The sequence below is a fragment of the Anser cygnoides genome, chromosome 13 (assembly GCF_040182565.1).
Source record: "Anser cygnoides isolate HZ-2024a breed goose chromosome 13, Taihu_goose_T2T_genome, whole genome shotgun sequence".
NCBI classification, from domain to species: domain Eukaryota; kingdom Metazoa; phylum Chordata; class Aves; order Anseriformes; family Anatidae; genus Anser; species Anser cygnoides.
Window position 1 is genome coordinate 550,640 of NC_089885.1, and position 25,776 is coordinate 576,415.

Genomic DNA, 25,776 nt, shown 5'->3' on the forward strand with positions numbered 1-25,776 from the left:
GGCGGGGGAGGGCAGCGCGGCGCAGCGCCCCCTGGCGGCGGCGCGGCGGGGGCGGCGCGCGAGCGGAGCCGAGCCTGAGCCCGAGCGCGAGCCCGAGCCCGAGCCCGAGGAGCGGCGGCGGCCGTTCGTGAGGGGAAGGGCGGCCGGAGCGCAGGTAACGCGGACCCTCGCCACCCTCCCCCGTCCCCCGCCGCCCCCCGCTCCCCGCCGCCGCTCCCCCGGGCAGGGCCGGGCCGCTCCGGAGCTGCGGGCCTGGGCCCGGGCCCGCCGCCTGTCAGCGCGGCCCGCCGCCCCCGGGGGCCTCCGGGCGCTGGCTCCGCGTCCAGCCGCGGCCGGGGAGCTCCTCCCGGGGGCTGCCCGGCCCCTCGGGGCGCCCCGCTCCCCCTTTTGCTGCCTCGCCTCCCCGGAACGGCCCTGCAGATGCCCGGGGAGCGGGGCTGTTTCTCTTCCTGGGCAGGGAAGGGAGGTAGCCGCAGCGTTTCCAGCGGCGCCGGGGCAGGTATGCACGGGTCCTGGTGGCCGGGCCCTAAACACGCTGCCGAGCCTCTCCTAAATACTGGTGGAAATATTCCACAACTGAAAACAAACCTCTGTTAACGCTTAGACCCTTTGAGGAACACCCATACGGCATCCTGGTTTTCAAACTTACCCTATTTGCTATTGAATTAGACCAGCAGGTTTTTTCCTCTCTAGGAGATAAGAACAGAGGGTATATTCAGCTCTGCACGTACCTTGCACGGGAGGCAAAGGGACAGATAAAAAAAAAAAAAAAAACAAATTCGCAGAGTGCTGTAGCATTAAGCTTATGCTTAGTATCTCATGCCGAGATTTGGTTTTTCAAAATTATTAAACTGCAAATGTGGGACACTGTCACACCATTAAAGCCATAAATCCGTGGTTTTGCTTATTTGATACCTCTTGCTTTCTCTTTTTAGGAATGGAGGGGGAAAAACTGATCTCTGCAACAGACACGCAGTATTCTAGTGCGCTCCTTCAGTCTTTGAACGAACAACGTGGCCACGGACTTTTTTGTGATGTTACTGTCATCGTGGAGGACCGGAAATTTCGAGCTCACAGAAACATTCTTTCTGCCTCAAGCACATACTTTCACCAGCTTTTCTCGGTGGCAGGGCAAGTGGTTGAACTGAGCTTTGTAAGAGCCGAAATCTTTGCGGAAATACTTAACTATATGTATAGTTCCAAAATAATCTCTGTCCGATCTGACTTACTTGACGAATTGATTAAATCAGGGCAACTGTTGGGCATTAAATTCATAGCCGATCTGTGCATACCACCTTCTGAAGGAAAAAGCACGTCAAACGAGGTCAAAGATGCTGCTTCAGAAACTTCAACGTCTACCCCCACTCAAAAGGATGCTGAAACACAAGTACCTGCAATCAGGCAAGAGGGTGGGGATGTATTGGGGGGGATGCCGGTTATAACTGAATCGTTCTCCTTGCATGGCATATCATATGAGACTGCAAAAATAACAGTGAGCGACTCAGATGATGACGATGATGTCATTTTTTGCTCTGAGATCATTCCTCCAAAAGAATGTACTAAAGATACAAGTGCTGCAACCCACAACCAACCTTGCCCAAATGCAGCTGGAGTTTCTGACCAAAAATCATGCAGCAGTGGTGGCTCCCCACTATTGACTAGCCCCACAGCAACTCAAAAACTCTCTTCCTCTGCTAACCAGCTGCATCCAAACCAAACACAATCAAGTGCGGAATCCCTCATCTCTGGGACACCGCAGCATTTGACACCTGAGATTATTTTGCTAAATCGGCCTCCAGTTAACACACCACCCAGTGTCAGCTCCTCACATCAAACACATGTGACCCCTACGATTAATTTGGTTGAGGAGAACCAGAAGCCATCTAACAACAGTTCTTCAGCTGAAACAGAAACGACTGCTGTTGATGATGTAGAAGAGGTGGTTGAAGATGACGACGATGTCATTAGCTCCTCTAGTCCTGGTTCAGTCAGCAATAGCTCTTTGGTTCAGCAGCCTGCTGCGTCCAAGGCCACAGCCTCTGAAGGATCAGGTGTACAGAAAAAACAGGTTGTTACGTTTTCACAAGAGCCATCTTCTAAGCCTGGAGAATTTAAAATAAAAATCTCAGATGTCCTTACTGGAAACAACAGGGAATTCAGTGCAGGCATTGCACCAAAACATGTGGCAGAAGGGCAGAAAATCATAACATTAGATACAGCCACTGAAATAGAAGGCTTATCCACAGGCTGTAAGGTCTATGCAAACATTGGTGAGGACACCTATGACATAGTCATTCCCGTAAAGGATGATCCCGAGGAAGGAGAAGCCAAGCGTAATGAAACGCCCAAAACATCTGGTGATGATTCTCCAGGCAGGAAACGCATGAAAGTTAAGCACGACGACCACTACGAGCTGATAGTGGATGGAAGGGTCTACTACATCTGCATTGTATGTAAGAGATCCTATGTGTGTCTGACGAGTTTACGGAGACATTTTAACGTTCATTCCTGGGAGAAGAAGTATCCGTGCCGATACTGTGATAAGGTTTTCCCTCTCGCAGAATACCGTACAAAGCATGAAATCCACCACACCGGCGAGCGGAGGTACCAGTGCTTGACGTGTGGCAAGTCTTTCATCAACTACCAAATCATGGCCTCACACGTAAGATCGGTCCATAGCCAAGACCCTTCTGGAGACACCAAGCTTTACCGATTGCACCCTTGCAGGTCGTTGCAGATCAGACAGTATGCATACATTACTGATCGTTCAAGCAGTATACCGGTATTAAATGAGAATGGAATTGTTTATCGTGTTGACACAGGAAAAGAGAGCACCGAAGGAACAACATCAAATCCTCCAGCCAAACAAATGACCTGGGATGATATTTTCATTCCGCAGGCAAACGAAGCAATTTTTAAACAAAATCAATCAGAGGGTAGCACTGAATTTGAGTTTGTAATACCAGAATCTTACTGAAATGCATTAAATGCTGGAAAAGGGCTTCAGTGCGGAAACACTGCAGCTGTTTTAAATGAACTGTTAAAATAATTGCAGAACAAATTGTTAAAGTGAAAACAAGTTAACTTGTTCTACCAAGTCATCAAATGGTAGTACTTAGATGGATCGTTAGTAGCTGCAAGCAATTTGTGGAAGCAATTCATCTGAAAGTTTACTTGAATACAGATTACGACATTTCCAAGGAGCTAGCAGTGTTTGCTAGTATGTTAATTTTGATCAAACTGTGGGGATTCGTAACTTGAAAAAGGTACAGTTTATTCTAAAGAACTAGAGATCTAAAGTCATTTGTAAAGTAATCGATGTATTTCCTGTACCCACACTTCTTATGTAAACCCTTTCTTTCATGGTAGCACTTTAATGCTGAACTGTGTTTAAACATTAATCAAGAAAACAGTAAAAATATTCATCATAGTCTCTTGAATGTGGAACCATTTAAAAAATTAATCCCACAACTCATTTTATTTTTTCTGAGCAATGCATTACTGCAAGGGTCCAGAGTTTGGAGTAGTGTATTTTTGAACTAGCATCTTCATTTTGCTTTTATAAGCAATATGAATCATCTGTCTTCATGCAAGTATTCTTGCCAACACGTTAGCCAGTCTGGGCTAACTTGAACAAACTTTATATTTGTGTTTGGCAGTATGGTGAGCAGAGTATTCAGTGTCTGGACCATTATAATTTACTCTTTGTAACAGGGAAAAAAGTCAGTGATCCGTAGCGAGGAAACTTGGAATGCTTAGGAAGATAATTTTGCCCTTTCAAATCTTGAGGAATATTGTTAGGTTTTCTTATTACAGAAGATACCAGTAGTTTGGAATAAAGTGCTGTTTTTTGCTCTTCATGGAGAAAGGTTTCAATCTGGTATATAAAAAAAAAAAAGTAATCCTTATGATATTTTTTTTTTTTTGCTAGCTGAAGGCTTTGAAATTTGCTTCTTAAAACTGAGAAATAACCCAAGTGCTGCGTCAGCTTAGGACTGAGACTGCTGAGGATCTTGTATGTCTATTTGGCTAGATTTTTAAGTGAAACAGGAATTTTTTTTTTTTTCCTTCTCCCATTTATAGAAGGAATGTAACCATGTAATAATGATGAACCAACAATCAAAAAATACCCCTCATCCCTCATAGTCCACAGTATAATTCCTCTACAGCTGCCTAGTTGTCATCTGTTTTCAGTTTCAAGTTTATTATATTGCCCTGTTTTTTCTCCTTGCAATTGGTACATTTTTAGACTCAGGAGATGATCCAAGAAGTCCAACCTGAACAGGAAACAGTAGATCTGAGAAAAACAACTGTTTACCATAGTTTAGCATGTCAGATTTAGTGACTTCTTGAATTTCTGTAAATGGTAATACGAAAACTGCACAGAAATTCTAGCAATGACTGACTGAGCGAGATTGTTGTGCGTAGTGCTAGTTAGTTATTGTAACCTTTCATTGCTTAAATTACAGCTAAAAGTTTTTCTTCTCCTGTTTCAAGTAAGCGTCTTGGTCCTACGACTTTCAAAGATTTTAGGCATGTTATGAAGGTTCCAGTTGTATATGAACCTTCCTGACAGAAAGATACTTAACTGGTAAATGGTTCAAATACAACTGGAGCTATAAAAAAGGGTACCAGAAATGCATAACGATGGGAGAAAGAGGAGAATGTTTACTTTCTACGTGTAATACTCAGCACTTCTGTTTTGTAGGCCAAAAATTATATACGTGGTTATTTCCCAGATCATGTTGCAAATGCCTTTGAGTATAACGGAATATGCTTTCAAATGTTACAGGTTGGATGTAGTCTGAGATAGTATTGCAGCAGCCACATGTAATCCTCACAAGGAGTAAGTATTGATTGCCTGACGTAGCTGGCTGCGTGCTGTGTAGAAATTTCATGAACTTTTGGTCATAAAAAATGCGATGGTTCTGTAGTTGACATGACACATAGAGAATTAAGGATACACTGCAAAGTGTGCGTTCAGTAATAACAAAAAATAATGGCTATCAATATTTGCTGCTGATATATTTAAACCTTAAATTAAACTGTGCCTACTAAAGGTCTCTCTTTGGAGGAAAACTGGAAAATTAGGGCTTTGTAACTGTATTTTTGCTAGAAGACTCGTGCTTGCATGTGTCTCAGGGTCTTCAGTTTTCCTTGGAAGTGATTTTTGATATCCAAAGTCCAGAGGTCACATAAAGCGTTTTTTAATTTTACTTCCAATATTTATTGATTTGGAAACATGTTAGATCCTCTTTAAACTTTATGGGGTCATGAGCTTTTATATTTAGATTCCTGGCTATTGCACTTATATTTGTTCGTTTGTTTTTAAACATTTAGCTTCCACTTTAACTTAATGAAAAAACTTATGTAAATATTAAGAAATTGGCTTTGGGGTAATGAGCGAAAAAGTTGGAATCTGAAAAAGCATTTATATAAAAATTAACAATTTCAACAGAGTGCTAGCAAACCTCAGTCATTTATACACATATAAAAACATTAACGGATCTGCTGCAAAATGTAATGATGGTGGTTGCATCCTCATTGTATGGTTTCTTTGGAGATTCATCCCATAGCATTCCAGTATATGAATAAAATAAAAAACAAGAAAAAATCACCTGCTTATTTATTTTGTACTGTTAAGGCATGCAGCTTATAAAAAGATGCAGAAGCTGACAACTATATACATTGAACATTTGAGTTCTACACCTGTTACCTATGAACTGTTCCATGTGAAAAATCAATAATTTTTGCTAGATCTGTAATGTATATACTTGTATAGTCTTTCTTTAACATACTTTTTAAAGTTGTGTTCTACTTTTCATTAATCAATACTTGATATTAGGTCTTTGAGCTTTCTATGTCAAAAAATAAAAAGTTTAATTCCAGAGATGTGTAGCATGTTTCTTTTCGATCACAAATCAGCTTCTGCAATCTAACATGTTCAATGGCTAATAGTTTGTAACATTCTTCTCCAGGTCTATAAGAATAGCAGGAAACTCTCCCTAGAGGTTGTTTTTGTTGTTTTTATTTTTATTTGAGGTTTTCTTTGTTGTTTTTTTCTGTTTTTCCTTTGATTGAGCACTTTCCAAGAAAGCATTTTAGCTGAAACACTCCTCTGCATATTTTTAAGCTGAATTTTGTTATATATGCTTACCCTTCAGACCAGTAGAGTACTCTGTCCAACTACTAATGTGGTTGCAAATGACCTAGAAATCAAGAAAAATATATATAGTGACCAGCACAATGCATTTCAGCTAGCTCAGCGTTAGGTCTTCTATTCTTAACTGGTTATCATATGGAATAGTCAGATTGCTGTGGAACGGTGGCTAACATTGAGAAAATTACTGACTTCAGTTGAGCTTAGCACAGATAAGGGATACAATTCAATGAGTAATATATAAAAATGATAGTTTAGATGTCTTTATCTACTTGGCACAGGTCTTCCACTTACTTCTGTTAACATCAAATAGCAGTTGGCATGATCAGGAAAGAATTAGGCCCAAATACAATAAACACAAAAGTACATGAAACTCTTAACTGGATGGATTATTCACCCATGTTAAGCAGAAGTTCAGCAGCAATGACTTTACAGTGACTGAAATCAACGTGCACCGTTATGTGGGTAGGGCTGCAAAACTATGATGTGTGGGGACATCTGAGGCTTAACAAAACAGAACTTAATAATAAAACAAATCTCTGCCTACTCCTGGTAGAACCACCCATTTCCCAGTACAGCAAATCCTGTTGTTTTGTGTTTTTGTTTGTTCTTAAATGCATGCTGTTAAACCAAATTCCTCAACTAGCATTAAAGGTGCTTGTGAAACAGGACCATTGCTAAAGCGTAAAATGCAAGTTATAAATGTTTACAAAAATCACACAATTTTATTTAACTTTGGTAAAGTAATAAAAGGGTACATATGAGTCACAATTTTACGTTCGCATAAGAAATAATGAATACAGTGCAGAATGTTGCAGTTACATTAAACAGTTTTACTCAAGCAGAAGGTAGTGGGTAGTTCAACAGAAAAATCCAACTGGTAATTTTTTTTTTTTTTTTTTTATAAATGTGACAATGGCCTTATCCTTTTACAGTGAATTTAAAGCAGCAATGTAATTTTTGCTTAAATATTCCTTAGAGTTCCTTAAAAAACAAGAATTTGGATAATTTCCTAAGTTTAGTATATCTGTCAAGTCGAAACCAATGACACCATCATTTCCTTACTGTTTCTCTGCCACTAAGTTGTGCTCCCCTCATGAGTTTTCTTAGTCCTGTCCTATAGTGTCCCCTAGTCCTTCTAGCCCTATTTGGTAGACAGGCACAAATGGTATAGTATGTTTGTTGAAAGTGGGACAGGACTGTTAGCTTCCATTTCAAGGATGCAGCAATAAAAAGTTTTCTGATATTAAATGTATGTATCCTTCAAATTCTAGGTTTGTGGGGAGTTTTATCAGAGGTACTGCCTATTTGGAAATTGCACACGAATCTCTTTAACAATATTTCGTTCACAAAAACGTAATATAAAATGGATGAAGCCCTAGTATGCAAATTTATTTTCAATATGCAAATTTACAGGAGCTGCACTTCAACGATCTCAGTAAAACAAAATGTCACCAGGAAATGTTCTGCATACACTACTGCTTTAAATCCCAAGAGCTGTATTGCTTTCTCCAGCTATTTATTTTTCTTTGTTGCTGGAGAAAAGGTACATGCTTGCTTCTGGATAAAAGGTGTCATCCTTTAACTTACTGATATATTGACTAGAGTTTGACAGTGGAATGATAAGGTTAACACACAGCCGAGCTAAAGGCTTTGCAAATGCATAGTAGTAAAAACAGCATTATAAAGTGTGGGTATACTTTGAAAAGTGAGATCAGGGACTTCAGCATTTATTTTCCATTTTGACAGTATTTCAATTTGTTTAGCTTAAGAGCAGAGAGATGCTACAGTTTAAATTCTAGCTGTTGTTTTCTTTCCCTAGCATGTATACCACTTCCAGATTCTGCATGCCAGATTTAGCTTTCTGGTACCTTTCTGTCTGCATCAAATTGAAGGTCATGTAGACCACTTAAGAATAGGATCAACAGTTTGGTGCAAAGGAAATCAAATCTTTAGGAAATAAGGAATAAAATGTCAATACCTTTTTTTTTTTTTTTTTTTTTTTACCTCTGAAGCAAGCAGTTGAGAATGCTCAGGTTGAGCAGCTCAGATCTAAAAGCTGTCATCTGAAGTCACTTCCTGGAGTAGAACCACACTTTACAGGACATTATTGTATCACATAACAAAGCTGACCTTCTTTTGTTATGCAGGATGCATGCAAAATCTGTTGGAATCTAGATCAATCAGCACAGTCATCAGCTGAAGATTAAATGAAAGTCACGACAATAATTGTAAATTCCTATCAGCTTCACCCTATATTACATGGTGTTGAATTTTATCCATGTGAGACTTACATCTTGGAGAACTAGTAGTGGAAATTCCTTATGTGCAGCCTGTAATACAGCTACTAAAACGGTGCTTATTCAGGGTGCTGATTCAACCCGTTAAAAAAGTTAAAATTAGAAGCGTAAAAAAAATTCCCAACCAAACAGAAGGCAAAAAAAAAAGTTTTCACTGCATTGTTTCAGTGACTTGTGGATAGTTCCTGATGCTCTTTTTAGGAATACAAGGAAGATTTAGGCAGTGCAACCACCCGAACTGTTTGATTTCAGCATTACATATACAGAATTCAGAGACAAACAACTGCATTTCACCTTTTATCTTAAGAAGTAACCCAAAATAAACCAGCTAATAAAGCTTATTAAAGTTTTTCCTGTCAAAAAAGCAATATTCCAGTTGTTCTGCTAGACACATATGAAAATACCCTATGAAGTTATCTCTATTCTTTAGTTTTAGTGTTAAGAGACGCTGTCGTGGCTCCTCACGAGGATTTCCATTACACAGACTGTAATCAACAAGTGACGTGAGCTAGGTTCTGTGGCCCCACAAAATCCCAACAACTGGAGACCAAAGACCAAACAAAACAAGCATCAAGCTGAGCTGTCTGCAAGCACACTCACCTTGAACAGATAGATATTCTTGGGCAACTGTTGGTCCTGGCTACTCTTACTTCGGCTTGGCTCAAGATGGAGTAAGGCAGACCAGAATCTAACATACGTGTCGTGACACTTTATTAAAAACCAATGACTATATGAACCTCACTGGAAAATGAGGAGGCTGGAATTTAGGTCCCCTGCTACTCACCACCACTGCAAAACATCCGCAGTATATCCCCTTCCTCACACCCCACTGATAAACCTCTGAAATAAGTTTTGCATGAAATAACAGTCTGATCAACTAGTCATATTTGCAGTTATCTTCTGTTTCTATCCTCCTGCTACCTCCCACAGTAAAATATAAATACAAAATGTTCACAATTATTTCAATGGCAAGTATTTCTTCTCTCCCACATTCTTTATGGCGTATAAGGTGGTGGCTTTTCAAAAGGTGGAAAATACGGCGGGGAGTAACGAGGCGGTGCATTGGAAGACCACATATAGCTGGGAGAAGGTGACACTGACTGGGGGTCGTCGGAGAGGCCAGAAGGAGTGGAGGCTGGAAACACGCTGGAATGCTGCAGGAAAAAAGCGAGAAAGCTGTAACATTTCTAAATAAAGGACAATGGTAAAATAAGATTTCATTACCGAGCAGTGTAAGATTAATATTTCAAGACTCAATTCTGCAAAGCATGTGTACACACAAGGAAGCATTCAAATAACTCGTTGCACTCAAGGAGGCATTTAAGAATTTCTCTCTCATCACTTCTGCTGCGTACCTGCTTGCGTTTCACATAGCCTGGCCAACTGAAAACTGATTAATCTCTTTCACATCTTGGGTTTCATACATCAGTGAGTGGCAACAAAGAGGCTAGAGATCATTTCTTCTTGTACTACTTTTATCACTAATTAAAAAAGAAAAAAGCAACCAAAAGAAAAACAATGGCAATAAGATAGTGAAATCCTTCAGTAAGTACAAAGCTTCAAAAGGTTTTACACAGAAAATTTGTGCGTGCCTGAAAATTAACTTCTGCTCTCCAAAATACCTTTGTTATCAAAAATACCTTAAGCCTAAAGTCATATGACGTTGGCACTGTGAGAGACCTGTGAACATGCTGCGTTCTGTCCACAAATAGGCCAGACAAATTAACTCTGAATAGGTAATGAAATACTGTCACTTACACCGGCTCCTGGGCCACCAATACACTGGTATCTTTATCCCTGGCAATCATATTCCCAAGCTGCACCTTGTGTTACCATTTGGCCACCTGGCCCATCCTAAGGAGGCACTCGTAGGGCAGCCTGGGGAAGGGACAGGGTCATGCTATCAGCACACTGCGTTTCTGAAAAGTGTTCCTGCTTTGGCACTGAGCAGCAAGCACCCTCAGGCTGGCTCATCCCATGGGCTGCGGGCAGGCACTGCTCACCCAGAGCCAGCATGACAAAACGTGTGCCAGGAGAGGATTTGTATGGCACTGCTGAGGGATCAGCACTGGAGCAGGGCACTCACACCCTGCAAGACTGAGCTGCAGACAACGTTCAAGGTCAGATTTTATCCTGGTCGGGGCAAGGATGACTGACTGTGGAGATAGTAAATTGTTTTCAAACAGCTTTTTTTTTTAATGCTTACTTACTAAATCACTTATCTAAAACTGACCTGTGACAGTTTATTGATTGGATATATAACCCATGAAAGCCCAGCTTGGTCATCTAGGTGGCCACAGAAAGCCATACAGCTCATTCTCATTTTAAATAACACAGCAGCCCCCATCAGTGGCAACCCCGAGCCTGCAGAACCACTTATTTGGAAAGACACTGCTGCAGCAGCACAGCACGGACACCGTTGAGCAAAGGCAGCCTTGGGTTTCAAACACAACAAAGCATCTGAGTGCTGCTGCCTGGCAACAGCCCAAGGCTTTGAGGAGAGCTGCCTTTGTTGCAGCTGCAGAGCCGGCCTGGCTTGCTCCAGCTTCAGGCAGCAGCCCGGTTTTATTAACGAAGCCAGCACTAATACCTCTCTTTCGAAAGGGGATAAGAGGCAGAACATGCTGCTGCTGCTGCGGTGAAATGAACCATTCATCTGCATCCTCTTGCAGAAGGCAAAACGTTGCAGGACTGAGATGTGCTCAGCTAATTGTCCCCTGGCCACCAGACCATGCAAAGGGAAGAATAACATACAGGCTGCCACCCCCACCAGAACAGCTTCCTCCTGCCCAGTTCCTGTCTCAGCATATCGCAAAGACTTTGTCACCATGAAGAGCCCGCCCTCCTGGGGGATGTCCCTTCCCATGGTGAGTACTAGTAACTGCCAACATCCATCGGCAAAAACCAGAGCGCCAGTTCTGCTATCTTACATTGTGTGGAAAAGCAAAGATGCTGCGGGGACACAAATTTCCTTACAGACTTTGGAGTGGCATTTTTTTCTTTTCTTTTCCTTGGGAAAGAGGTCACTTAGAGTGGGAAGTACTGACCTTGCCAATTTTAGCACCAGAATTTTTGCAGCCTTCGAGAGGGCCTTGAGGAGCAAGGTTGGGCATGCTCCATATGCTACAGAACAGCAGGGGAGAAGGTATCAGTGTGGTAAAGACACTGCTCAGATCAGAAAAGATAAAGAGACTACACAACCAGAGCCCTCAGCTAATGCTTTCACACAGGCTCTCACATTTCCTCGAGGACAAGAAAGGATCACACTTAGAACTGCGTCTGAAAGCAAGACTTGGCTATTTTAAATTTAGATTACCTTAATTTACAACCAGCTTTTGTTGGCCAGCTCCTAAGCCAACACCTGTGGTATCACAGCAGTGAGAAACAAGGGCTTTCATCTGCTGGCTGAGATGTAAATGCTAGGAGAGCCCCAGCAGTACTTTTAGTTGAAAAGCAGGGCAAATCAACCCATGCTGAGCTCACTGCTGGTGCAGTAGCAGCACAGACAAGCACAGAGTTAAACAGTGCTTATTATCAGCTGAGTGTCTGGCAAATGGACTTCACAGAAGAGCTTGTTTAGGTATATGCTGAGGTTGGCATTTCTGTAACAGGAAAAAGTTATACAACACTGCTGACTGTCCCAGGTTGTGCTAATCTCAAAAAATAAGTCACGAATCTGTATACATAAGTCCTAGAATTTCTGATGTTCAAATATCTCTAAGAAATTCCAACAACAGTGTTGTCCAGTGGCACTAGCAGTAAAAACAGAAAGGTTTGGATGCAAGGCACATTTAGTGCATGGGTCTGATGGGGGAGATTGTGGCTACTGCAGACCACATCTCTTAGCTGACGTCTAAGAAATTGAGCTCTTGTTAATTAAAAAAAGTCTCCAGCCATGATGGTTGCCAAGAAAATGTATGATGTTAAATTAACATCACCACTCTGGTAATATCCACCTGAAGGAAGAACTGATGTTGAAGCAGATATGGACATTTCTACAAATGAAAACTGATGCTGACAGCAAGGTTCAAGTGAAATCACAGGTCCATAACTCAGAAGAGACAGGGATTGCAGCAGCAGTGGTGTTTGCAGGGACTGCTCTTAGAACAGCTGAAGTATGTCGGAAAAACAGAAGAGGTTTTCAGTTGGTATACCAGGAGCTCAGAGAGCTCATTTTCAAAAGCTCATCTGTTTCTCTCGGGCACAGCAGCTGGCCTAATAAAAACTATCACCAGAACATCTTGCTTTGCCTCTATCCTCAGAGCATCACAGATGCCAGAGGCAATGCCTATTTTTAATGTGGCCTCTGCTGGTGAATGACAGGGGAAGCAGGCAGCACGTCCTGTTGCCTTCTCCTTAAGGAGAAGCTTTCAGGAAAACCTTGTCTTAGTCAGAGAGAGTGCTGCCAAGGAGCAGTGGATAGTAAGAAAGGCCTGGTGTTCTCTGTATGAACAGGAAAATTAAACCGTGTAAATGACAGGAAGACAGGCCTCCAGAGTCCTGCAGACTGGGCTATATTTAACTTTCTAGCTAAACAAGGAAACATCCCATAACGTTCTGTACCTGAAAGTCATACGCAGAGTACGGAGGCAGGTGAGGAGTGCTGTGGTAGTAGGTGTTGTAAGATGTCACCTGTGGCCTCGAGTAATAGGACACCGTAGGATGTGCATTTTCAACCGTGCAGTTCAGCGTAGGGAGGGAAGGAGTCTGTTAAAACAAAGAGAATCTCAGCTGCTAACCAGGACATCTTCAGAGTCACCAAAAACTGACAGCTGAATGAAAACAGAGATGATTTAAAGGAGCAAAGTGTCTCCCTAGAGCTTGATTCTGCTGAATCAGCAGCTAGCAATCCAGTTCCCTCTTAGGCAGCAGGCAAGTCTTGAGGTCATTTCATTCTTTACCAATCCATTGTTTCCTTTAGATTCCCCAGAACAAGCCTGGCAATAGCCCAGTGCATGCTAGTACTCAAACAAAGTGACTGCTTGGACTATTTCTCCTATTTGTGAAGGTGCTAAGTGTTAATTTTGATTACTCTATTATTCAGTGCATTTTGAGATCGGCATATTTCAAATCCTCTTGTGCTGCTGTTCACAGACACTTCCATATATCTTTTTGCAGTGGTTTACAAACTGTCTGGTGTGGGTCAAATCTCAAAAGACTGTAACGCACAGCTGGGAATGTATCTCAAGATGCGTTTGGGAAGATTTTAGTGGGTCTGAAAACAGAGTAGGAAAGTTCAAAATTCTGAAATAAGGCACCCCTGGCGAAGGGCCCAAGATTTGTTTGTAAGAAAAATATATTGCCGAGACAAAAAATGCTCTTTTTCTGTGTGTCTCATTTTGTATTATTCCAAATGAGTCACAAGAGACTGAAAAAAGAAATATGTTTTGAATGTTCAGCTCTCCCCATTGATTTGTTCTCGGCAGAACAAAACTGTATGGGACGTGACAAGCAGCCTGGTTGAGTGAGGGTACTTCAAAGCTTGTGGTGCCAGAACAGCATTTTTTTCCACTCTCTGAAGTTTGCACTCTCTTGCCTGGCTTTGGTCCTAAGCTTACCTTCTCAGATTCTGCACCATTAAGAAACTAGATGGAGAGTTTCAGCCTAGCAGGGCTGCGTAATACAGTTCAGAACTCTACTATTGCTATAAAATCAACAATTTGAGAGCAACAACCACGCATTTCCTTGTTGAAGGTCAGTGCTATGAAAAGAAAGATCATTTTTAAAGAAAAAGTTCATTTTTATTCATACTGGTATTGCCAACACTTCCGAGAAGGTTCCTTTTGAAAATAAAATCCCTATTTCTTTTCATCTTTTCTAATTGTGTTCAGGCAGTGACACCAGATCAGAAAAGTTAATCATTTTCACTTTCTCCTTAGAATTATTTCATGTCCTTCTTCCTGGCCTGATTGCAGTGATGCATAGATCATTTGCACTGAAATATCAATAGCTGTTTCCATGCTTATTTTAAAAAGGCAATTTGTCTGATTTGCACAGAAATTGGTATCACCTTACCATGTCTTTAAAGCCTCCAAGTATCGCTGCTGTAATGATCCCTAGGAATAGCCCCACTATGTTCAAAATTGTTGCCGACCAAAGCAAGTGGTAAAGGTGAATGATGTCCTGGCAGCTGCTGACATCAATGTATTCATAGTAGCCTCCAGAAATCTCTACTCTGCTGGATTAGGAAAAAAAAAATCCCACAATAAAACAATAATGATAAAAAAACGCACCACATAATAAAACCTAAGCTCTTCACTGGGCAGTAAAACACACACTGCAATTTAATGATTGCCTGGACCTAACCACCAAGAAGAGAGTGAGGGTAAAGCCTGCTAGATCCCATTCTTGTGGCATCTGAGATCTCCCTGCATGATACTGGCAGCAGAGATGCCCTGATATGCTGTGAAACAAACAAGTCCTGCGAGACCTACTAATATCAAAATGCCCTTGAGTCTGAACCTGCCTCTTATTTCCATCAACTGAAATCTCCAGAGCCAGCCCTTCATGCTGGTGGCTTCCCAAGGACATACCAGTCCTGGAATCAGTAGGGAAACCAGCCTCCTTCCCCTATTACTCACTTCCAGTTTCTTCTTTTCCTTTTTCTTGTTGTAGTGGGCCACTGCAGAAGAGATTGCAATGAGGAGATGATTTCAAGCAGAATCGAGGCAGAGGTTAACCACTGGCCTTGGCTGTGAAGTGCCTGAACAACCTGAACTAGAGAAAGCACATACCATGACTGCCTTTAACAACACAACCTGTACTTACTGCTTGTACGAGCTTGTTCCTATGGAGATGCGTAAGAGCATAATGCTCTCAGTGAACCCTGGTACACCATCAAGAACATTCAGCACTGTACAGACTTTAAAGAATACTATAACGACGTGAAGAACCATGAAGCTGCTGAATCTCACCAGGGATGGCAACCCTGCACAGCATTCAGCATGAAGGGGCTCATACAATACTGCTGCATCCAGCATTCCTGGCATCACAAAGGACGTAAAATTGCCTCGCTTTTTCAGTAATTCCCATCCTTTACACAATAAACGTGTTAACCAGCCTTTAGTGCCTTTCTTACTGAGATCCCAAAAGAACCAGCATCTCCACAGTGCAATGCACTTATGGGGCACCAAGCAAGATTAAGATTGTAACAACTGGTACAAAATAAGGGAAAATGGGTCCAAGGCAGAACCCTGAACCAGGCTGGCTGGGGAAAAAATAAATAAATAAACACCCATTAATACAGAACAGTTACGAATTTTTCTGTTCCAGTCACTTCTAGGTGTATCATTCCCTTCAGTTAGTAAAAAGCAATCATGTTCTTTAAATGCTCACACAGAAACGACGTACTACGGAGACAAGGGATTACCCTTCCCACCATGCTGAGCCACCCTCTTCCAACAGCATCTTTTGATCTCCCTCCACAGTCAATGATTTACACTGGGGCCAGCTCAACTAAGTATGATGAGAAACATTAACCTCGAAACAGCCCTAGGCAAGAGCCAGCACTAAGAAAATCATTTTCTTCTCTGCTGACACACACTAGACACTCCAAATGATGTAAGAACTGCATGCTCCACAGTTAGCTTAGGCACAGCAGCCGGATCAAACAATGGTGTGATCACTGTGTGAGAGTGCTCTGTTGCTTCTGACCCTTCTGACTCAGCCTTGCACACTGCTGGTGCGCTTTCCACTCTTGTATCCATAGAAGATATTCGCTGGGCAAAGAGGGCGCTGATTTATGAACATGCAGGTGGCACTAGTTTGTGAACTCTCCTCCCTGTTACTAGGGTGGGGAACAAAACAGCGAGGAAGGTGAGGAAGAACAGCATCGGAAGAACAGTGTCAGAGTCTTTATCTACTAAAATGAAATAAAACCCAATGAACAAGTGGTACCCACAGGTGTCAGGACAAAGGACACTCAACAGTGGGAAAAAAAAAGGGACCAGGAATGGAAGTAACGGAACATTACACCCATAATGGGAAGTAACACCCATTTTTCCAGCTGGACTGGCGTGGGGTATGCTTACATGTAGCTGGCATAGATTTAGTATACTTCATACACCCCTTCACTCTCTTTCTGACTGGGAGTCCTTATGGGGAGCAACGACAGCTTCAGTTCCCTTCCTACAACAGCTGTCATTAACCAAAACTTTGCTCCTGCCTTATCCTGGCCCTTCAGACACCTGCAAAACAGCATGACAGCATGACCACTGCTTACTCTGCCCATGGCATGAATGGTTTTTTTTTTTTTTTTTTTTTTTTTAAAGCTTACTCACTTCCCACAGTTGTACAGGTCACAACAGAAGCAGGTGTTGGTTTTTATTTTCGGTGTGCAGGGTGCACGGCGTTGTGGATGACAGATTGCCTGTGTGAATCCAGAAGAAATACGTAAAGCACATGAGGATACAATCACCAAACACGATTTCCGCTGCCATTTGGCCTGCTCTACACGTAGGTTTTGCACTGATCCCAATACAAGCCCCAGGCAGATTTTTCTTCCCTTATCTTGCAGCACAGCTCTCATAAAGTAGGCAGACTGCAATAAAGACACACATGACTAGAACAGACCAGGCTTTCCTTCCACCATGGGGAAGTCACAGATAAGCACACGTCTGCATAGGAAGGGGGTTGTACAACTCTTGCAAAGAGATAAGACCCTGCTGAATTAACACTCTTCCCCAGATGGCAATGTAGAGCAAAGAACTGTCAAGAGGCTGACACTAACTGAGGGAAAGATTCCCATATCGGCAAATAACTGAGCAAAGAGGTTAACTGGCTGCCTGTGGGTGCTAACACCTAAGTTCACATGGATGGTCTTTGGGCTGAAAAGGGAATGGACACCACCAATGCCACTGGGTAGCACTTTATTTGCACCTCCAGCAGGCATTTTTATGTGGAATGTAGTGGTTATTCACAGCTACTCAGACACCTGGGAGGAAATCTTAGAGGAAAAGAAGCCAAGGGTGTCCCATACACACTGTCACTGTGTGGCAGGAACACCTGCCCCCAGCAGGAGAAGACACGAGCAGAGGTGCAGAGGAAGGTACATTTTGTTCACATCCACAGAAATCACTGCTGTCTGGACTCTTAAATCCACACCCTGTTCCTGTAATGAACGTGCAGCTGAAGAGCTAAAGAAATCAGTGTATTTTCCTCTCCCATCTCCTCCTTTCTAATTACTTCTCCGCTAGCACAGCACCAAACATGGAGAAAGGTATTCCCAGCCTACCAGCCGCTCCGCAGAGCTCTGAAGATGGCAGCGGCCGCCTGGCAGGAGGTTTCTCCACCTGCAAGACGAAGCCACCCCTGCAAGGAGACAGCAGAGCCACAGCTGCTCTCACCTCTGGTGGCGTGGTGCTCTTTGAGTAGTACTGGCATCGCCCTGCATACAGCGGCCGTAGGTCCTGCCGATGGAAAAGCGCCAGAATTAGCACCACATTAAAACAAAAATCTGCTACCCAGTTGGGCTGTGGAAGCAGGCCAGGCTTTGGAGAGACTCCTGCCTCAGGACCCACCCACGGCATCCCCCCCAAGCCCCATACAGTTTTTAGCTCTGGTCCTTTGAGGCACATATCTGTGGCAGCTAACATGGGAGCAGCGGGCTCTTAAGCCAGCCTCGCCTGGGTGAGGGCAGCCACCCTGAGCTGAATTACTCATTCCTCATTTCCCCAGACGCATCCCAGGGACACCTAACATGTTTCCAAGGGTTCTTCATGCTGAATCATAACGCTTTATCATTAAAGTATCGGGAAATCTGCCCTTCTGGGCTCCTGAGTGAATGGTGGGAAAGGATGACGGGTGGCTCAGCCTGCAAACACACGTTAATGCCTCGCTTAGGGACAGCCTGCTCCCCGGCCAAACCTGCAGAGAAAGCAATGCCAAATTTCCCTTCGGGGCAGGGAGGGTGGTGGCAGCTCCTTTGCCTTGTGCATGCTGGCTGATGTGCAGTAGGGACAAACCCATGCCCAGGACCCCCCCTGCAGGCAGCCGGGCCCACTCTCTGTGTGTCACTCAGAGCACCCAGTGGCAGGGCCACAGTGGGAACACTATGTGCTCGGGTGGCAGGAGCACGTCTCTGGCCAGACAGCGACATTCTTGCACGGTTAGGGGAGGCCGAAAGCACGCCCATTAATCAAGAGACAGAAACCAGAGCCCTCATCTCCCCAGCCACACGGCCCCTGCTGCAGACGCACAGGCATTCCAGCGACTGGCAGGACCAAGTGCCAGCTCACGCCGTCACCCAGCCCACGAGGTCAGCGCCCCAAATCACGCAGCTGGCCTGTGGGCTCAGGCTCTAGAGGTGCTCTATCAAAGCTTCATGAGCCCCTGAGAGGGTTTATCAAAGCTTCACGAGCCCCTGAGAGGCAGGCAGAGGTGGTCAAGAGTTACTCATCACATCCCGACAGACTGAGACCTATTGCTGTCGTGTGCTCTGCCAGCAAATCCTGCCATCCCAACATCTCTCTACCACTTGGATGCTCAGAGGCAGAAAGGGGAGTCTGCATTACAAGGCAGAATAAAGAGCCAGCTGACACACGGAGTTTCCATTTCATGGTAACTGTGACAGTCTGAAATTGCTTCCCACTCTGATTGCAAATAAACTCTAAGCGTGTCTTTTTAATCCCATTTTGACAAAAATTAAAACCAAACAAAAACAAAATCATCAAACATCAAAGCTGCAGGAAAAAAAAATCTGTTTGCAGTTATAAATTTTGATTTAAAACTTCAAATGAAATCACGTTTGTTTGGTTTTTTTATATCCTAACAGCTGAAGTTTTTGCATGTCCTGCTGTACTAGTGATTGGTCATGCCAGCAGCAGCTCATATTGGTTTTTAAGTCATCAAATAGAAACTTAGAGCCCAGTGAGTGCTTCCTGTTTGGACTGCACCCCCGCAATGAACTTTGTATCAAACTGCTTCCCTCTACTAGAACATACACTGATTCAATCAGCATTAGGAACGACCACTACAAGCATGTAAAATAAGACTGATGCTACTGCTCGTATATTATCACTTGACACTAGCTGTAATTCACATTACGCCTTATACATTTCAGTCTCAGTAAGCACACAAAGCACAAAAGAACTAAAGCAAAGTTTCCAGGTCTTAATGCTTAATGTAAGTTTCAAAATATATTTTTGTAAAGCCAACACGTTTTTCCTAAATTTTGTAATTTAAACCAGCATTCAGCACCTGACACGTATTTACAGAGCTCGATGCAGTCTGTTGTGGCGTGCGGACACATCACCTCTTTTCCTCGAGTAAAAGGACGGCAGGCCCCGTGTTTTCCTGGAAGCACTTACTATGTGTCTGGCAGCAAAGACGCCATCTACTATGGCACAGCAGAACGCAGCAATGACACCAAAGCTGATGAAGACAATCGATGCGACCAGCTGAGAAAGGAAAACAAAGCAAAGTATGATCTGCCTCGCCACAACCAAATGCTTCGTGCCCGCTCCACAAGAATACAGAAACCACAGTCAATAAGCCCTCGAGCAATCAATGACCCAAACGTTTGCCTGGGCTGCACAGACTGGTCTCATTGAAGTCGATGGGATCCGTGTCTCAGAGGAGAGCCTGTTCTCATGCAGAGGTAGAGGCAACACAGTAGGAGCAGCAGCACTGTGCCAGACAGGTTCTCTGGGGATGTGATATTGTAATGCAAGTTCTTCCGTGACACCAAAGTGCTAAACTTAGGCTGGGGATACACCTCCTCTTCTGGCTGCTGCTGTCCTTAACTCTTCCCTGAAGAGAAAGGAGGGATTTCTTCTCCCCCACCCCAAAGAGCTGCAGACAAGGTGCTCCCGTGAACACCCCTCAGGCCATTTCAGCCCACGGTGGCTTCTGCTGAAGCCAGCAAAGGCCACACAGGACCTCAGTGACTGTGCTGGCTGGCACAACAAATGGCTGAGGGCTGCAGCTTCTTCAGCTGGCAAGGAGAGGTGCGTGCGCTGCCTCTGTACCCTGTGCCAGGTGAGTGCCAGAACAGCCCCCTCTGGCTTGGAGGGGCTGCAAGGAGTCAGCCACGGCCATGTCGCACCCTGTGTTGTGCTGGGATGGAGAGACACCGAGCAGGGAGACCACCGAAAGCAGGGGGGCACTGAGGGGCACGACAAGCATTTTGTCAGTATTAGCATTTGCCCTCCAAACTAAGCAGCCTACCAGACAGGTTCACACACTTGGGAACGGCAGCATTTCCATTTAAAGAACTGAAAGCTTTGGTGAGTTTTTCCCCAGTGGTTTTTAACTCCAGAGGTTGTAGTCTTCAAGTGCTGCTTGCTAAAAGCTGCTTCTCCACAAGTACAGAGGTGATTCTGGTAATTAGGAGTTCTGAGCAACATTAAAAGTGATTAATAATACACACACAAAAGTAACAACTAGCCTGGCCAGCACTGACAAATACCTCAGGTCTCTGGGCATGGCTGGGGATGTTTGTTTTAAAGCCCAGCTGTTAAGTAATACTTAACTTGAAAAACTCAGTTCTTGGCACTGCTTAAAAGAGCCAGTTCTCAGGAGGACAAACCAAAACCCTTGACAAGCACAAGCCAGAAAGGATCCTATATGTATTTTTTTTAAGTATCTTGGAATTTTCAGGTAACTCACACTGGTTTTATTCTGTGAAAGCAGTGCCAACAAAGAGCAGACACCCCTACTTTTCTCCCACTGCTGCAGCCTCTCCAGCCAGTTGTTCGGTGATCCTGAAGGAAGAGGAGTCATTTCTCTATCTCAAACACCTTTTCTCTCTCCTTGAGTCTGAAGCGGTTTTCAGGGAGACCACAAAAATCCCTGAAGGCCTGAGGGCAGGCAGGGTGCTCCCTCCCCACCCAAGCTGGAAAACAGCCACCACCCAAGAACCTGAACAGAACAAGACAATGTGGAATCCACAGGTGGTGATACATCCCTCTATCCCTATATCTTTTTCCTTTATTTGGAACGTATGTGCTTTTACCAAGCCTCTAATAATTCCTCAGCAAATTATCAGTAAAAGTTTAACCTTGCTAAAACCCTGAAAGGCTCCTATTGTCTTGTCCTCCAATCCAGACCTTCAAACAATCCTATTTCCTCCTCAGCCAAATGGAATGAGACATCATCCTGGACACACAAGCATGCTTCCAAGACTTGCACTGCCCCATTGCAAAGAGAAACTGTGGTGGTAGGCAGAGCAGACTAAGATTAATCCAACTGCTGCAAAAACAAGTCACTGTCACCAGTAACAAGCTGCTGCTGGAATTAGATGCCCCAATAAGCCTGCCGATGGTAGCAAGCAACAAGTTTTCCAGGGTCAGGACCCCATTTCTGTTTGCTGTAAACACCAGCAATTCCTCCCCACTTGGACCCACTCCATCTCCACGGCTGGAGCACAACTTGGACCATCACTCACAACGGTCACGCTCCTCTGCCCTAACCAGTGAGAGCACAAAACGGGGGAAACCACAACTTCGTACAATCTCAGTGGAAGGAATGTTTTTTATGGCTTAGGTTATTCTGTAGTAAGTTTCCCTCTGTACTTTCCTTCATTGCATGCACACACAAAGGAGGATGTTCTCCCTAAAAAGCACGAACACTGGAGATGGTAACTGAGCCAAAACCTAAGTATATACAATTGGGTTATTTGTCTGTTGGCCCCCCTCTTGCAGACAGGAGCTGTTAATGTGGTTATTTCAAATGACACAAGGTTAATTTTTCTTAAGACTTTAAGACTTTAATTTTCTTTAAGACTTTAATTTTTCTTAAGACTTTCGTAACAGCCCCACTAGGATCTGAGGATCTGGAGTCAGAAATGGGTTTGCTAACTTTACATACCCCCGATTTCCTCTCTGAGCTGGAGAAAAAGAAGCCTGAAAAACAAACACTGAGAATTTATGAGAAAGATAATAAAACGGCAAATTAAAGTATAAAATGGCATTTTAAAAACTGTGTGGTTTTCAACTAATCTTATGATTTGTCAAGAAGATTTTTGATTCAGAGTTGACAATACTGTTACTCTAACAAGAAAAAGATAGTGGCTCTTCAGGTAGCTGTCACTGATGTCAGTTACATGGAGCTGAACTTGCACAAGAAAAGACAAACTGATTTTGGATAAAGTAGGAACTATAAAATAGGAGCTTTCTGGTCTGAAGTCTCCTTCAGGCCACATCCCAGCAATACGCGGGATGCAAAGCTGCTGGCAACTCCTTTTGCATGGCATAGGTGACTGTCAGAAAGCTGCACAAAATGCTGACTCCTCACTTGAAAACTGCTGCCCCCGAGGAACAAGCTCTTCTGAAAGCTCTCCCTCGCTCTGACAAGCCAGAGGAGCAGCCACACGGCAGGGAAGCCAGCATGCCAAGGTGGGAGGAATGAGAGCCATCTATTTCTGCCAGCAGGCGGGACAGAATTAAGTTTCAGGTTAGTTCTCCCTTTGGCCATGTTGGCACACTTAACTCCTCGTGCCCCCCCAGCCAGCTCATGGGGAGAAACATGCACAGGAACACAGCTATAAAAGTTGCTTTTAGCTCGTCCTGCCCTCACTGAGGAGAGACTGAGTAATGAGCAATGCAGACAGCCTTCTAGTAAATTAGGACACCAAGGAAGTCCATAAAAAAATAAAACCATCTTGCACTGCCAGTGGTATTAAGGAAACATGTAATGGGCTCAAGTGCCACTGTAAAATTAAGTGCCCCTGGGTAAAGAGGAAACATGAATAAAGTATGGGGACAATGAGTGGCAGCAACTCTGCGTCCTCTGCAGTCAGAGCAGGTTCACGTTAGCCTGCAAACTGAGGTGGCAGTGATGCAATCCTTGCAAAGCTGGGTCACGCATGCTTTTTAGGACAAAAAATGACAGAGAAATGAGAAGAACAGACACCTGCTACCCAGGGCTCTTCAGAATAAACAACCAAGCCAGGTCAGAGCCACGCTGTCATTTACGAGCAGCCCTGTGAACATGGCACTGGTATAATATGATGCTCGCTCAACCAGGCTCTGATCTGCTTCTAATACACGATGAGCAAGAGGCTTGGAAAGCTGCAAGGACAGAAGGAGCAGGACATGTTGCTCTCACATAGCTGGTGCAAGAACAACAAATAGCCATCAGGAAACCCACCTACCCTGAGCCCTGTAGGAAAGGAAGGTTTCCTCTCCTGCAGGGTCTGTCCCATCCTCTCCCTGCTGCCAGGGCTGTGCTCTGGGGGGAGGACGCTGCTTGCAAAGCAAAGGGCAGCCCAGCCTCTGACAGTACAAGCAGGAATTTCTCCAGATCCCCTTCTACCTTTGTCAGCAGCACATGGTGCTAAGCAAGTCCACAGGCCTCTCTGCAGAGGCAGCTCCATCACTGCAAAAGCAGGCAGTGGTGGTGGGCGCGCAGGACGGGCAGCTGCAGCACGGTCCCCCCGTGCCACCTCACATGAGGAAGGCTGGAAAGACCTTGCTGCCAGGGCCTGGGGCAGCCATTGGGAGGGACACTGCAGCTGCTGACACCTCCAAGCACCTCCAGGCACAGGTGGGAAGAGGAAGAGGTTGTGAAACAGAGCCTGCAAGACACCCTTAGGGGACATGAGAGACCCAGCCAAGACAGGCCTTTCTGCTGGGCCTTCTAGAGGCTTTCGCCTCGTCTCTGGGTTGGCTGTTTCACCACGTGCTTGATCTTCCTCTCTATCCTTTGCTTAGAATAGAAAGCCACCAAAAGCAATTTTTGCAGAGCTTCAAGCCTCTAGGAATTTATTTTAAAAGATTTAAAATAACTGTATTGTACCTAAACTATTTCTATTCTGTGCCACATACTGTGACAGCTCAAATGAAAAAGCGCTGGGAGTGAGTCCACAAAGCACTGAGTGTCCTGAAAATGCCAAACACTATTTTGAGCCCTTGAAAAATCCCACTGAGTTCAATGAGACTGTGTATAGTCACTGTGTGCTTCCTCAAGCATTTTTTAAAATTTAAAAAAATATCTGGGTTAACAGCCTTGTTCTCCTGGGCTGCCAAGAACCATCCACAGTTCTCAAGAGGCATGCAACTCTAGCCTGGAAGGGTTAGGAAAACTAGTAACACTCTTCACATACAAAATTCAAGTTACTGTCACTTTTTTTTTCTTGAAAGTCTACATAGTGAACTTACCATTTGCCTTTTGTTTTCTATCAAGTTTGATCCAATTATTCCAAGAAACGACCCAAAACCAAGCTGAAAGACAACATATTGTTAGCATTTAGATCAGGAAGACACCCAACATATTTCACATACAGACAGAACACAAATCCAGAAGCAGCAAAAGAACACATTGATGCGTGAGCACTCTTCCCTCAGCAAGGAAATCAATGGAGTCTGTCACTAGTTAGAACTGTCAAGTGTATCCCTCATGTGACACTAAAAGGTGTGTAAAAACCAAAAGGATGAATTCTGACCTCAATCCCCTCCCTGGTGATGCTGAGAAATGGGTGGTGGATGAGGATGTGCACTGCTGTCTTGGAACAACCCTGCCAACGTTCAGCAGTCCTCAGATGCAAACCTAGCAGGACATCACTAGCATTTGCAGGACCAGGCTCTAGTAACCTCACCAAGGATGCGAGCTTTCACCTAAGTTTTCAGCTCAGAGTCCCTTGATGTGAAGCATGAAAAAAGGGAGAGCTCATGCTCACGAAGACTCAGCAGTTTCTCTCCACCTGCTACCCCTCCCTCACTTCCAGGGGTGAAGTGTCATCAGCCAGTGTCTTTCTTTCACCAAAAGAGCCCACAGCAGCCCAGCCAACAGAATGAGCTACTCCAGCAAAAGCATATTTTCTTGCTGCTGTAACTGACAACCCTGTTTTTATTTCAGCTCAGTGAAGTCAGTTAGGAGTGCAGTGTCCTACCACCTTTCTCTATAGCCTTAAGCTATTTAACTACACTAAAGAAGTTTCTAGGACACAGTATGCCTCAACCAAGCTAAAAACAGGGAACTGAGGACTACAGGGGAAGATCCAGACGTACTTCTGTAAGGGTCATAACTAGAAAGGTCTTTGATCAGTGCATAGCACACACAACCCCGCTTCTCTTGGTCAGCAAAGAGAAATGCTGGGAAGTCCTACAGCTGCCATTGCTTGTACTCAGCGGGCTACAAATCCATTCAGTAGATGAGGGGGGCAGTGAAGATCTGGGTGAGAAAGCTAAATAACTGGCCAGCTCCTAAGGAAGCAAAGTAAGGCACAAAACAAGTTGCAGTGGCTCAAGAACGGGTCAAGCAACCTGAAATCGGTATTTTAAGATCCAGGAATGGAAAGGAATGGTTTAACAAATCCAGTATTAACAAGGAGGGGCATAAGTAGAGATTAGCAGGCAGAAACGTGACAAAAAGTTGGTG

At 44.0% G+C, this 25,776-nt stretch overlaps 2 protein-coding genes across 7 annotated transcripts in view; one reads left to right on the forward strand and one right to left on the reverse strand.

Annotated features, from left to right (window-relative positions):
• ZBTB33 (zinc finger and BTB domain containing 33) lies at positions 1 to 8,167 on the forward strand. The gene is made up of 2 exons (XM_067005135.1): positions 1 to 154; positions 936 to 8,167. Exon 2 carries the CDS (start codon positions 938 to 940, stop codon positions 2,975 to 2,977), a length of 2,040 nt encoding a protein of 679 aa, XP_066861236.1. The 5' UTR covers positions 1 to 154; positions 936 to 937; the 3' UTR covers positions 2,978 to 8,167.
• Positions 6,857 to 25,776, reverse strand: part of TMEM255A (transmembrane protein 255A) — a 26,851-nt gene continuing 7,931 nt past the window's right edge. For 4 of the 6 annotated variants that reach the window (XM_067005139.1, XM_048070566.2, XM_048070568.2 and 1 more), the window contains 7 exons: positions 24,558 to 24,620; positions 19,767 to 19,856; positions 17,805 to 17,867; positions 16,740 to 16,828; positions 14,476 to 14,638; positions 13,024 to 13,167; positions 6,857 to 9,614 (listed from right to left, as the gene is read on the reverse strand). In XM_067005139.1, the coding sequence (XP_066861240.1) occupies positions 9,456 to 9,614; positions 13,024 to 13,167; positions 14,476 to 14,638; positions 16,740 to 16,828; positions 17,805 to 17,867; positions 19,767 to 19,856; positions 24,558 to 24,560 (711 nt within the window). In that variant the 5' untranslated portion in view covers positions 24,561 to 24,620 and the 3' untranslated portion in view covers positions 6,857 to 9,455. Of the gene's footprint in view, positions 9,615 to 11,507; positions 11,584 to 13,023; positions 13,168 to 14,475; positions 14,639 to 16,739; positions 16,829 to 17,804; positions 17,868 to 19,766; positions 19,857 to 24,557; positions 24,621 to 25,776 lie in introns of all 6 variants that reach the window. The other 2 variants (XM_067005137.1, XM_067005136.1) reach the window with 2 other exon arrangements.